Here is a 13,680-nt window from a genome sequence, read left to right as displayed (position 1 = left end):
ACCTCCTTCCCAGGGCCAATCACAAGTCCCATTGCTTCTTTTGCCTTCAACAATAGCTCACGTGCGTGGTTTCCATCTCTGTCCCTCCTGCCACTGTCAGCTCAGAGCCCCAACTCCTACTTTTCGTCTGGACCCCGCAGTCAGGCTCCTGTCTATTCTCTCGGCTGCTGCCAGAGTGAGCTCTCCTCAGTTCAGTTTCCTGCTGAAATCCCATCGCCGTGGATAGATGCATACATGGATAGATATGTGATGAATCGACTGTAGTAAAATGTTAACTGTAGAATCAAAGTGGTAAGTTGTATGAATGTTCCTTCCAATTCTTTCAACTTCTTTGTGCTTCCAAATTTCGAAAGATGTTGAGGAAAATATCCTTCAGTGATTTCTTATGGCTTTTTGGATAAAACTCAGATTCCTTCATGTAGCACATAAGGCCCTTTTTGATTTCTCCATGCTGCCTCTCTCCATAGCCTCGTCTGCAACCACTCACATGTCCCCTTCCCACAAAGCATCCTAAGTTACTTGGAGCCACCTAGGAGAGTTGTGGCATTTCATTCATCTGTGCCTATATACTTGACGTTCCTGATTCCCAGAACACTCTTCCCTGCGTTCTTCTCCATCTATTTCCCAAACCCTGCTCACGCTTCAAATTCATCTCAAGGGGGGCCTCCTTCTGGAAGCCTTTGCTGACCTCAGAAGGAGGCCCCTTATCTGATTCCCACAGCCTCTCCAGTAGCTCAGCAAAGGGTTACAGGCATCAAAAGGCCTCACCTAGGACTAGGTTCGCAGATAAGCTGCAAGCACTGGAAACCTGGCCTGAGGACTGGGCTCTGAATCACAGATGATCTCAGAACTGCATCCTCGGGCAGTTCCCTGCATTTGCGACAAACACACTTAGCTGGCTGAACAAGTCCTGAGGCCAGAACTGACAGGCGACCCTGGAGTCTGCTAGAGGAAGCCATTCCCTGCTGGGATGGGGGCCCCCCCAGGAAGAGGTCCAGGCTGGGGTGGGGAAGAAGGCGGGGCCTGAGGCTGTGCAAGTCGTTGTCCCGGAGCTGAGACGGAAGTTGCACAAGTATAATTAGTTTCAGTTTTGTTTCTCTTTCACGCACTGGGCAACAGCAGCTTCCAGGCCTTGGCCCCCCACTCCCGGTCCTGGAGCCCAAGGTCAGCTCAGGCCAGGTAAGGAGGGGGACAGGGAGGACAACTAAAGGAAGAGCTGGAAGGAGTGGGGGAAGGGAGACAGAGCGCGGGAGGAAGAGGAAGGGAGGGGGGAGGTGGAGAGAGAGACCCGGAAGGCAGGAGGAGAGGGGAGGCTGGGCAGGAGCAACCCCCACCTCACCCCATGGGGAAGTCTGAGGCTTCGCTGGGAAAGACTCCCTCCCACTCTGAGCTCTCCTCCTCGCCCCCACTTTCCGGAAGTTTGAGGAAAATTCCCCAAATCCCTTCATCAAGTGTTTCACAGCCACTGTGTTGGGAGCTGGGGGGATTTACAGATGAACCTCACACGAAGCAGACCCTTAAAGGTTTCTAGGAGAGCAAGGGGCCTCTTGCAACAGGAAAGGCTGAAAGAAAAAGACTCTAGAAGTTGAAGCAAAGGCTATAGTGACCCCAAGTTCAAGCAGCTGGAAGGACAGGGCAGGGCAGTCCCTTCCCTTTAGCCTTTCTGCTGCCTGCTCCAGAACCCATTTCAAGAAAGTCAGGGCAGCTCTCAGATGCTGCTCTCGGGGTCTAGAAGAAGACAGGTGTACGGGCCGGGGAAATTGGGGCCCCTATACTGCCCCAACTGCCAGGAGTTAAGACGACTCTGCCCACCTGGATCCTTTGTTGTATCCCCATCACAGCACCCCTGCCCCAGCAGGACCCCCAGGACCTATTCGCACAGGGGCTTGGACCACATTTGCCACAAGGCCTGTCAAATGAGGGCACTAATCATTACACTATTAGCTCTCTGAGGCCAGGGGCTTCTTGGTCTTGTCATTTCTTGCATCTCTTGACACACTCAAGCAGCACCGACTTTTCACATTTGCTGAATGTATGCAAGGAGGAGGGCAGCTCCCTAGCTCAAAAGCAAGTGGCCAGAGGCCCCAGAAGACCAGAAGAAAATTCCTGGCCCTTCAGGTGAGACTCTGGATCAAATGGGGCTTGAGGAGAATGGGAGAGGCAGGAGGGCAGGCTGGAGGGACTGTGGAAGTGCCCTCTGCTCTCTGACCTTCACCCCTCATTTGCAGCATGGTGTCCCAGGGATCCTCACCCTCCCTGCTGGAGGCCCTGAGCAGCGACTTCCTGGCCTGCAAAATCTGCCTAGAGCAGCTGCGGGTGCCCAAAACCTTGCCCTGCCTGCACACCTACTGCCAGGACTGCCTGGCCCAGCTGGCTGAGGGCGGCCACCTCCGATGCCCTGAGTGCCGAGAGAATGTGCCCGTGCCACCAGCAGGTGTGGCTGCCTTCAAGACCAACTTCTTTGTCAACGGGCTCCTGGATTTGGTGAGGGCCCGGGCAGGTGGAGACCTGCGTGCGGGGAAGCCTGCCTGTGCACTGTGCCCTCTGATGGGGGGTGCGAGTGCCGGGGGGCCAGCCACAGCCCGGTGCCTGGACTGTGCTGATGACTTGTGTCAGGCCTGTGCCGACGGGCACCGCTGCACCCGGCAGACTCACACCCATCGAGTGGTGGACCTGGTGGGCTACAGGGCAGGGTGGTATGACGAGGAGGCCCGGGAGCGCCAGGCGGCCCAGTGTCCCCAGCACCCGGGGGAGGCCCTGCGCTTCCTGTGCCAGCCCTGCTCCCAGCTGCTGTGCCGTGAGTGCCGCCTGGACCCCCACCTGGACCACCCCTGCTTGCCTCTGGCTGAAGCTGTACGTGCCCGGAGGCCAGGCCTTGAAGAGCTACTAGCAGGCGTAGATAAGAACCTGGCTGAGCTAGAGGCTGCCCGAATGGTGGAAAAGGAAGCCTTGGCCCGGCTGCGGGAGCATGCAGCCAAGGTAGGGACGCAGGTGGAGGAGGCCGCTGAGGGAGTCCTCCGGGCCCTCCTGGCCCAGAAGAAGGAAGTGCTGGGGCAGCTCCGGGCTCACGTGGAGGCTGCCGAGGAGGCTGCTCGGGATAGGCTGGGGGAACTAGAGGGCCGGGAGCAAGTGGCCAGGGCAGCGGCTGCCTTTGCTCGTAGGGTGCTCAGCCTGGGTCGTGAGGCCGAGATACTCTCGCTGGAGGGGGCGATTGCCCAGAGACTCCGGCAGCTGCAGGGTTGTCCTTGGATGCCTGGACTACCCCCCTGTCTGCTGCCCCAGCTGGAGCTCCATCCTGGGCTCCTGGACAAGAACTGTCACCTGCTATGGCTCTCCTTTGAGAAGCAGCAGCCCCAGAAGGACAGTGAGAAAGATGGAGCTGGAAACCAGGGAGGTGAAGAAAACCTGGGCCAGAGGGAGGATGGAGCCAAGACAGAGAGACAAGGTGGAGTCCAGCCCCAGAGTAGGGATGGAGCCCAGACCCCGAAGGAGGACAGAGCCCAGCTACCCCAGGAAGATGGAGCCCAGACTCCAAAGGTGGAGAGAGCCCAAACCCCAAAAGAAGACAGATCCCAGACTCCCCAAGAAGATGGAGGAGTCCAGACCCCAAGGGGTGGCAGATCCAACAAGAAGAGGAAGTTCAAAGGCAGGCTCAAGTCAATTTCCCGGGAGCCCAGCCCAGCACCTGGGCCAAACCTGGAGGGCTCTGGCCTCCTCCCCAGGCCCATATTTTCCTGCAGTTTCCCCACGCGGATGCCTGGAGACAAGCGGTCTCCCCGGATCACTGGGCTCTGTCCCTTTGGCCCCCGGGAAATCCTGGTAGCAGACGAGCAGAACAGGGCTCTGAAGCGTTTCTCTCTCAATGGTGACTACAAGGGAGCCGTGCCTGTCCCCGAGGGCTGCTCCCCATGCAGCGTGGCCGCCCTGCAGGGTGCAGTGGCCTTCTCAGCTGGCGCTCGGCTCTATCTCATCAGCCCTGATGGTGAGGTGCAGTGGCGCCGGGCTCTGAGCCTCTCCCAAGCCAGCCACGCTGTGGCTGCAATGCCAAGTGGTGACCGGGTGGCTGTCAGCGTGTCAGGCCACGTAGAGGTGTACAATATGGAAGGCAGCCTGGCTACCCGGTTTATCCCTGGGGGCAAGGCCAGCCGGGGCCTGCGAGCACTGGTGTTTCTGACCACTAGCCCCCAGGGCAATTTTGTGGGGTCAGATTGGCAACAGAATAGTGTGGTGGTCTGTGATGGGCTGGGTCAAGTGATTGGAGAGTATGGGGGACCAGGCCTGCATGGCTGCCAGCCAGGCTCTGTATCTGTGGATAAGAAGGGCTACATCTTTCTGACCCTTCGAGAGGTCAACAAGGTGGTGATCCTAGACCCAAAGGGGTCATTGCTTGGAGACTTCCTGACAGCCTATCATGGCCTGGAAAAGCCCCGGGTGACCACCATGGTAGACGGCAGGTACCTGGTTGTGTCACTCAGTAACGGGACCATCCACATCTTTCGGGTTCGCTCTCCCGACAGTTAAAGGGCTGGGTCTGGGATGGAACTAGGTGGGACTAGGGAGGGGGTGGGAGGGAGGAGGGAGGCAGGGCTGCCATGGGATATAATGGCTGAGAGCATTTTCCCAGAGGACAGATATTAGCAACCTTCCAATGCGAAGTGCCACACTGCCAACCCCTCTTTGGATGTGCAGGGATAGGGACCAAGCGTGGTAGCATGACCATAGCTCTCAGAAACAGAGGAGGAGGGTTGACAGGGTGATGGGAGTCAAATGTGCCTCTTGCTTTTTGTGGGTGACTGCCCTACCCCATCACCACCACCCCCTCTGCCACTGTTGTTATAGTTTAAGTTTCTAAGATTTGTAAGCTTGTCTTGATTTGTATTCTTCAAAACCATTCCTGGTGGAGGAGCCCAGCGAGAGTCTTAGGGAGGTGGGCAGAAGAGTTTGTCAGGCGCATGCCTTCCGGAAGAGCTGAGAACTGGCTCCCCTCAGACTGGAACAGAAACAAGCCAGGTCAAAAGAGGCCTGGGATTTCGAATGGCAGGTAATGGCATCTGCCACCATCTATAGCCAGTAAGTAGAGGCTTCTCCTATAATGGTGTCCCTCAGTGCAGTAAGGGGTGGGCTTCATGGGGGACCAAGTATACTGATGCCAGTTGAGGCAAAGCGGTGATTACCTCAAAGTCTGTGAAGAAAATGTGCTGCTAGGACATTGAATCTGATAGGGTTGCAATCTAATACACAGGGTTCTGAGTATGAGAAGGGGGACCCTCAGGTCCCCCTGCCACCACCAAGCCAAGAACTATATAGGATGTAAAATTTCTTCTGTGTTGATATCGTTACATTTTCTGGAGACTATTTTTAGTTTCCCCTTAGTTTTCCAGCAAAATTCCTTTTGAGAAATTTTGGCCTTCATTTGGCAGAACTAAGGGGTGAAGGAATTTGTCCTTCAGTAGGCCACTACTGCTAGGAAAAACCCAACCCTGGAGGTCAGGTGTGGGATTGGGGAGACAAACCAGCCAGAAAGACTGAGAAGTTGTCAGTGGGGCTGGGACGGTGGAGGAGTGAAAACCTGAGGGAAGGGTCTGGTCGGAGGTGAGCCACAACCACTGGTCCTTTGCACAGGCCATGGCAGGGGTGGAGCTGAAGTAGACATATTTAGCCAGGGGCTGTCGGGAAATGACCTAAGAGAATCTTAATGTAGGAATCATGGACAATGGAATGTTCATGGGAACCAGAAGGATTTTGGACAAGTCCAGACGGAAAGCACAGGGTGGGAAAAAAGAAAATCTTTTTCTGGGGAGGTTACTGCTTGATAATTGAAGTGATAGAGGAAATTATCAATGTCAAGTAGTCAAATTCAATCATATAAAAATTTGAAATGTATACGCAGCAAAGAATAATGAAGATTAAAAGAAAACCAATCAGATGAGAAAAATACATACGTAGAATTGATCTGAGTAAGAGCTGAGCCAAGAGATCTTACTTGGTTAAAGGACCAAATAGGCTGTATACTCAGGAGGAAATGCACACAGGCCAGGACTAGTAAACAAAAAGATTAAACAAGAAGTCAACCACTTGCATGCAGCAAAAATACATTTAAAAAATGTCATGGTTGAAATAGACTCCTGGTACTATAAAATGATGCTTCCTGGAAGGCAATTTGGCAATACTTGTCAAGGGTTAAAAAAAAAAAAAAAAAAAGACTATGATACTCAGTTATCTCACTTTGGGGAATACATTCTGAGAAAATAACTCAAAAGAAAAACAGTATTTGCACAGAGATATCTGTGGCCACCCTATAAATTATAGTCATTGACTGTAAACTGCTCAGCTGTGGGGACAGCTAAGCAGATTGTGGTCTATTAGGACAATGAGCTACTGCCTTCACGTATGGCAACTATGAAAACTATTTTTAAAAATATGATGTTATATGATGCAATCATAAGCAAAAAAAAAAAAGAGAGAGAGAATTTGGAATTATGATCACATAATGATAGCAACAAGTGAAAGTATGTCCGAATCATTACTGAGTAGAAACAGGTTCAAAATATGTAAGTAATTAGTGATTTGGGAGATTGGATTCTTTTTGAGTTATTTTGTGCTGTTATTCATATATGCACATTTCTACTTCAGTTATTATTATCCATTAAGTAACATTTATGCTTGAATACTTACTTTTAAGAAACACAGTTCTATAAACGATATTCGAGAATAGCTACTGGATTTGCAAGTGAATGTGTCACTTAGCACAAATGAGACTGTCCTGTTATAGGAGGGGCAGGAGTCCGGGGGAGAGTACCAGTTAGCTGGGGCATGACAGGGAGGAAGGGCTGGCTGTCAGAGCAGGGGCCTGTCTAGTGACTGATGAAGGAACTCACCCTGGGAAGGTCTGCAGAGGAGGTCAGGTAGTCTCCTTGGGTGATGGGATCACAGTGGAGGGGAAGGTCTTGTTGAGTTCACCAACTAACTCAGACCAACTGGAAACCAAGTGGTGGTTCTAAGGAACCAACTAGGATAGGATGAGTTGCATTGGTGAGGTCTGTCTTCTTTGCAGTTCTATCTACAGAGTTAACACAGTGATGGCTCATAGTTGGTGCTCAGTAAACGTGTGTGAAATGAATTAATGCCTAGAAAAGGAATGGGATGGTGCTAATCCTCCAGTAATTTGCCACCTTAAATGCCAACCAAGTTGTCCAAAACCTTGGCTTATGGAAAAATCTCCAGTAGGGGGCACTGTGGACACAGTCCACCATATGCTTCTCAGGGGGTGGTGCAGCATCCAGTCACAAAAGAGATGAGATTGAGGTGTCCTGCTTATGTGTGCGGAGGAGGATCTTGGGGATCATATACCTTTGGCTTGGAACAATAGCCCTGTAAAGCTGCACAGAAACCATATGCTGCGGTCCCGACTGGTGATATGGCTCCAGCCATGTGGCTCACCCCGGAGGGAAAGCAGGAAAATAGACCTTCAGAAAGGAAATGTTGCCTGGATGCAAGGAGAGAATCCCATAGACCTTCCAGACATACAGGAGCCATGTGGCTTCCTAGGAAGCTGTGAGCATCCTGGGAAGCCAGGCATTGGAAGACTGACAGAAATACAAAATTTTCCTCATTAAGGGGTAGGGATGGAAAGGCACAGAACACTGGCAAAATATGAAACAAATGGGAAGTATAGTCTTGAGCTAATTTAGAGGTAAAATCCCCAGCACTGTAACTGTGACCCGAGAAGCCTAATGAATCCCGCAGAAAGCGCCACTCAGCACTGAGAGAAAGGGTTCTTGATTAACTACAGATCTTAAGAAATCAGGAACACTGTGAAAGATACAACTACCATCCCCCACCTCCCACTGGACTATGACAATTCACTTGATTAATCGTTCTTTTTCCTGTTTGGAACTTTCTAGGTTGTGCACGTTGAACTTTTTCTCAGGTTGTTCATGGGTGTGGGGGACTGTCAACACCCAGGCCCAGAGGGAACAAGATATTATGCTCACCCCTGCTGTACGGGTGGAAGGAGAGTGCTGTTCATCTGGGTAGGGAAAAAGGGAGTAGAAAACCTCTTTCATATTCTTAGCACCTAAAAAGTGATTGAGGAAGAAGAGACCTGGGTCGAGTGCTGGCTCTTCCACTAAATAGCTGTGTGATCTTGGTCTAGCTCTCTAATCTCTTTGAACTTCAGTTTCTACATCAGTAAAATGGGGATAACGATATCCGCCATGCCCACTTCACAGGGTTGCTGTGAGGACTGGGTGAGAAGCATAGAGAAGTATTTTGTATTCTGTATATCATAAGCTCAAATCTGAGGTATTGGTTGGGGGAAAAGTTCAACTGACTCATACTAACCTAATGTTCTTCCATCAGTGTAAGCTTGAATGGGATGTGATATGCACGTATTGTGAGGTAAAAGCTCAAGAATGTCTGGGTAGAGCTGTTACCGTCTTCTCCTTTGGAGAAGGCTGTTTTATTTTGCATTCCAGAAGTTATCTGAAGAAGCCATATGCTAAGACACAACTGAGACTGTAGGAACTGAAGCGACCAATGGCCAGATCGCTAAGACTCAGCGCTATTCTTAAAAGCCAGCTGAGAATCAGAAGGTACTAATGAAGAATTGATAACCATAGACTTTTAGAAGAAGTTCAAAATGGTGAGAGTGATCAAATCTCTTGATAATTTAGGGAAAATATAATTTGGGAGTGAATAGCTCTCCTTTTACTAGTCTTATTATTACTGTGTCTATAAAGCCATGTCATATAACAAATCTACAGAGGTAAAATTCCACAGGGGCAAGAAGCCCAAGGGAGAAGTTGGAAATCTTCCAAGAAAACTGGTGAGGTTGGTGACCTGAGCTGGGTAGGGTTCAGAGGTGAGTGACCATCAAGGTGTTCGACCATCTCTCTTTGGCAGGTCGTCTGGAAACTAGAGCTATCCCATAAGGTAAGCAGGAGTTTGGACAGGGGCACAGAGTTCTGTTCTGGGGAGAATGTGGTCTTGGACTAGCTGGGGCAGAAAGCTGCCAGAGAGAGCACTCAGAAAGATGTTCCTAGCAAGAGAGTGACCAAGTTCCGATGCAGGCTTAGGAGGATTGGTAACTTGACCGGAGGAAACAGAACCAGCCTACCCAGCTAGTTCATGAATCTAGTGTAATTAAATGGATCAGGATAAAAGCAAAAATAGATCTTCAAGGGACCACAGATGCCTTTGGTTGGAGAAGTAGAGAAGGTGCATCAGGGTAAGGCTGGACCTCACCTGAAGCCCCAGGTGAGGAATCTTTGGAACCAAATAGAGAAGGGCCTGTATACAAAGAGGCAATCAGGAAGTAGGTTTTGAAAAGTTTTAGAAGGTGGCCTGATTTATCTCCAGAGAAAGTTTGAACTGGCTGGCTTAGCAGCCAAGAGAGACAGGGTTGAAACAGAATTGGGGCCTCGGTCCCATGGTGTCAGCCCAGCAGATTTCTCTTCATTGCAATGGGCTGAAAAATCTGTGTTGTAAACGCTTTCATTTCTTTGATTGTGTACTTTATATCTTTCTTCTGTTTCTTAATAAATTCTTTTTAAAAATTTGAACTTTTTCTCAGGTTGTTCATGGGTGTGGGGGACTGTCAACACCCAGGCCCAGAGGGAACAAGATATTATGCTCACCCCTGCTGTAGCTCCAAAGATGCCCACATGGAGGCCTTGGGGACACTGCAGGAGCAGAGTGACTAGTATAGTCACCATCTGTGGTCCCATCTTTGTCCTGGGCCACTCCTGCTTATAAGACAGAGGGGTCCTCTGGGCAGTGATGCATACCTTCCAGGCTAACTCTTGGTAGGAGCCAGCAGGTGATCTGGCATGGCAGGACTGCACGCATGCACACTCAGGTGGGCTATGACTGTGTGGATGAGGAGCCCAGGTCAGGGTGCTGTGCCTACCACTGGTCTTTGTTTGTTTTCTGGTTTGGGGGAACCAAGTGAACATCTATGGACACCTTCTAGCATGCTGCATCTGTGAGCTCACAGTAGCCCCTGCAAGACTGGAAGATATCTGCGCTATAGGAATTTCTGCCTATTGGCCCAGCCTAGCCCCTCTGATCTATCTCCAAAGCACCTCCAGGACCTCCTGCCCCTCCTGAGTGTCTTGAGCAGGAAGAGGAAAGATCTCAGGTCCTTATTTCTAATTTGCACAGCCTCTGGCTCTCCATCAAATATAGATCAGATAGCAGCTATTGAGTCCCCACCTCCCTGTGCTTCTCACCCCTGACTTCCAGCAGCCTTAACCCCTACAAAGTAGAAACATTAACATTATTTGACAGACAAGAACACCATGGCCTGATGAAGCTTGAGCATGGTAAGTAGATTTAGATTCTGACTCCAAAGCTGCCCTTCCAGTCAGCTCTAAGTCCTCAGCCTGTGTCTCTGTTTCCTCATTTGTGGATGAGAGATTTAAACAAAATGAGATCTGAAATTCTTTCCTGAGCTAACAGACCAGGCTCCGATCCCTATAATAGGCCCAGAATCCAGACACAGGAAGGGAAGCTCAGAGATAGCCTCATGCATGCCACTGCTGTCTCGTGCTTACCGTCAGGGCTCCCCCACCCCAAGATGAAAAATAAATGACAAGCGAGGAGAGAATATTTTGAGAGGCTTGGTGGGGGAACAGGGGGTGGGGGATCAGAGCCCACTGCTGCTGTGGTGACAGCCTGAATAAGAATTCCACAATTCATCATCTAATGACTCAGCCTGGCTTTGGAGCGGCGCCTTTGCGAACCCCAGGGAGCATGACTCAGCAGCTGAGGGGGCCGAGCACAGGAGGGATCGCCTTGGTCCATGTGAGTGGTGACTGTGGGGAGAACGGCCTGTTCCCAGCTCCAAACCCCAAGGCGAAAAGTCTGCTTCTGTGGTCAGAAACACACACGGCCTTGGTTTCCTAGCCATATGGCCAAGCCTCCTCCCTCAGACCTGGGTCTCTCCTCCTTCGCATTCAAGAAATCGCAGCCCCAAAGAGCTGTCAGGGCCATCTTCTTTTCCCACAGCCCTGGAGTCTGCAGCAAGATGCCATATCTGTAGACAATATGGGCCTCTCTCCCCCTCACTGCTCTGCCAGGGTCAGATTGGCCTTTAAATAAGGGCAGCAGAGGCCATGCTGTAGGGGTGGACATGTCATAGGCTGGGCCCACGACTGGACAGATGGTCACAGCATTTGTCTCCGTTGCTGGATGGGTAGGGTGGGATGGGAATCTCAGGTCTTGATTTTGCTCAAAGGCCAACCCAGAAAATATCTCTGTCCCCTAGGAAATAACAATGCGTATTTTCCTTCCCTGTGACACTAAGTTAGGGACAGTCTACTAACTTACCAGAAGAAAATAGCCAGAGCAAGCTGTGGTGGAATAGCCCCGAGTCCAGGGCGGGGCCAGCCCTGTGGGTCAACATGCAGGGCACACACTGCCTGCTTCTCTGTACCAGCACCTGCCTGGCCTTCTCGGAGGCCTGATCACTTTCTCACTTAGATCATTCACACGCAGCTCTTTCCTCACCTCCAAAACCCTTCAGGACAAGAACTTCTGATTCACGTTGAGCGTTCCATAATCAGGTGTTCCATAAATATCTGTTGGTTGAAGGAACAAATGAGTGAATCTGTGCTAAAACCGAGTCACTGTCCTTCCTGTCGGACACAGCTTTGGGAGGAGTTGGCAGCTCTGTCACCAGTGCGGCCTGAGGCAAAGAGGTTAATCCTTTTCCTTAGAAGGGAGACATGAATAAGAGTGAAGTTACCCAAATTCTGGAAAAAAAAGGTAATAATCTCACTCTGCTGTACTTTTTCTCTTTTCCATAACACTTTAAGCTTCTAACATACTATTTCATTTAATTATTTACGCTGTTTGTTACTTGCTCCCTCCCTTATTATCAGCCCTAGGTAGAATGCAATCCCCAGAAGGACAGGATACTTGGCCTGTTTTCATACACCCTTAGAATAGTGCTTAGGAAAAAGTACACATTAAATGAAGGAGTGAATAAATGAATGAGTGAGTAAGTGGTATCTGTTGAGCATTTACTCTGAGCCAGGCCCCTTTCTACCTGCTATGTACTTTCCATGTATCATGTCAATTAGTGCACTCAACAGTTCTAAGAGGCAGATACTACTATTATCCCTGGTTTAAAGGTGAGGAAGGTGAGGTTAGAGAGATTATGTAACATGAACAAGATTGCCAGGAGCTGGGCAAGTGGCTGGACAGAGGTCAGCACCAGTTGTCAATGCCTGGGGCCAGCTCTTCACAACTCCCTGCCTAGGCGCTGCCCATGAGGCCTTCTGAGGAAGCCACATCCCACGTCATCTTTGTTGGTTGATGTTTTTCTTTATCTTCCTCCCCACCAACTTTCCACATGACCCATTAAACTCCCAAAAGGTACCTCTGCCCCCAAGTGCAGCTTCTCCTCATCTAGAAAGATGTTTCCCGGTGAGAGAATTTTGGAGGCCTGGGGGCAGAGAAGGGGATCCGGGAGCCAGGGCCTGGTTCTCCTTGCCTGGGCCTTGCAGAGCCAGGCAGAAGACATGCCATTCTCTCCCTGCCACCCTATAGACTGCATGGGGGGCTGCCAGGCCCAAACCGGGGGAAGGCTGAACTCCCCAGATCACTTTTATGTGGGTTTCTTGCTGCCTGGAGCTGAGCTAGAACATAGGAAGGGCCCTGCCCACCGCAAAACACGAGAGCTTCAAGACACTGTCTCCTTGCCAGGCTGGCTCAGTAGGGCCAGGGAAGGAGAGCCAGGCCCAGGCTACCCAATCCCCTTCTCAGCCCCCAGGCTTCCAAAGTCTTCCTGACAGGAAAAGTCTTTCCAGCTGAAGAGCTGCTGTGTTTCAGGGCAGAGATATTTTTTGGAGGGTGGAATAGGGTTATGCGGGAAGTTGGTAGGAAGGGAGATTAAAAAAAAAAAAAAAGTATTATCACAAAGATGACGTGGGTATGTCTTCCCCATAAGGCCTCATGTGCAGCGCCTGGCCAGGGAGTGGTGAAGAGGTGGTCTCAGGCTGGCAATAGCTGGTGCTGACGTCTCTCCAGGCATTTGCTCCTATACGATCCCTGGAGAAAAGAATGGAGACCCAAGAACATCAGGAGCACAGGGAGGGCTGCAGAGACTCAAAGCACACATGTCCATGCTCAGGACACATAGTGCCACATGTCTCCATCCAAGAGCTTGGGGAGGCAGTGAGAGAGGCAGACAAGGAAACTAGGATGTTTGAGCAACAGCTGTAAGTGTGTCGTCAGGAGAGGCGGAAGCTGGATTGGGGTTTGTCAGGGAGAATCTGTGCCCAGATGTCGGAGAAGCAGTGCCACACCTCACTCACAGGGTTTCTGCCCGTGGCTAGGGCTGGGCATCTGTCCTGGTGTTTAGATGAGGGGAGTATCTCTGTGATCTGTAAGCATATGGGGGTGGGAGACATGCTATAAGGGTGTTCTTAGGCAGGGCTTCATGCCAGCCTTCACCTCATTGAAGAATAAAGACTGGAATTTCCCTAAAGCTCATTTCCTACCATTTAATCCTAAGCCAAGGACCCCAGCTGACAAGTCTGTCCCCGAAGGGCAAATGCTGGGCATGGGCTAGGAGCAGAGCACTCTCCAGGAGGGCCTCCATGCCCTATCCATCTCTCCACTCAGAAGCCCCTTTTCTAACACAGAAGGCATATGTGACCAGAAGGGAAGGGG

At 50.7% G+C, this 13,680-nt stretch overlaps 1 protein-coding gene across 5 annotated transcripts; it reads left to right on the top strand.

Annotated features, from left to right (window-relative positions):
* Nucleotides 1–970: 970 nt before the first annotated feature.
* On the top strand, nucleotides 971–9,563 carry TRIM56 (tripartite motif containing 56). 5 transcript variants are annotated; one of them, XM_011371600.2, is made up of 3 exons: nucleotides 1,048–1,179; nucleotides 2,008–2,118; nucleotides 2,229–9,563. In XM_011371600.2, the coding sequence occupies exon 3, from the start codon at nucleotides 2,230–2,232 to the stop codon at nucleotides 4,519–4,521; it is 2,292 nt and encodes a 763-aa protein (XP_011369902.1). In that variant the 5' UTR covers nucleotides 1,048–1,179; nucleotides 2,008–2,118; nucleotide 2,229; the 3' UTR covers nucleotides 4,522–9,563. The 5 variants fall into 5 exon arrangements, with proteins under 5 accessions (XP_011369901.1, XP_011369902.1, XP_023393312.1 ...); XM_023537544.1 differs by having other exon boundaries at nucleotides 1,058–1,179; nucleotides 2,005–2,118; XM_011371599.2 differs by lacking the exon at nucleotides 2,008–2,118 and having other exon boundaries at nucleotides 971–1,179.
* Nucleotides 9,564–13,680: the final 4,117 nt, after the last annotated feature.

This window comes from Pteropus vampyrus, unplaced genomic scaffold (assembly GCF_000151845.1).
Source record: "Pteropus vampyrus isolate Shadow unplaced genomic scaffold, Pvam_2.0 Scaffold193, whole genome shotgun sequence".
NCBI lineage: Eukaryota > Metazoa > Chordata > Mammalia > Chiroptera > Pteropodidae > Pteropus > Pteropus vampyrus.
The sequence above is the reverse complement of the archived record's forward strand: the minus strand, read 5'-3'. Positions and strand labels throughout refer to the sequence as shown.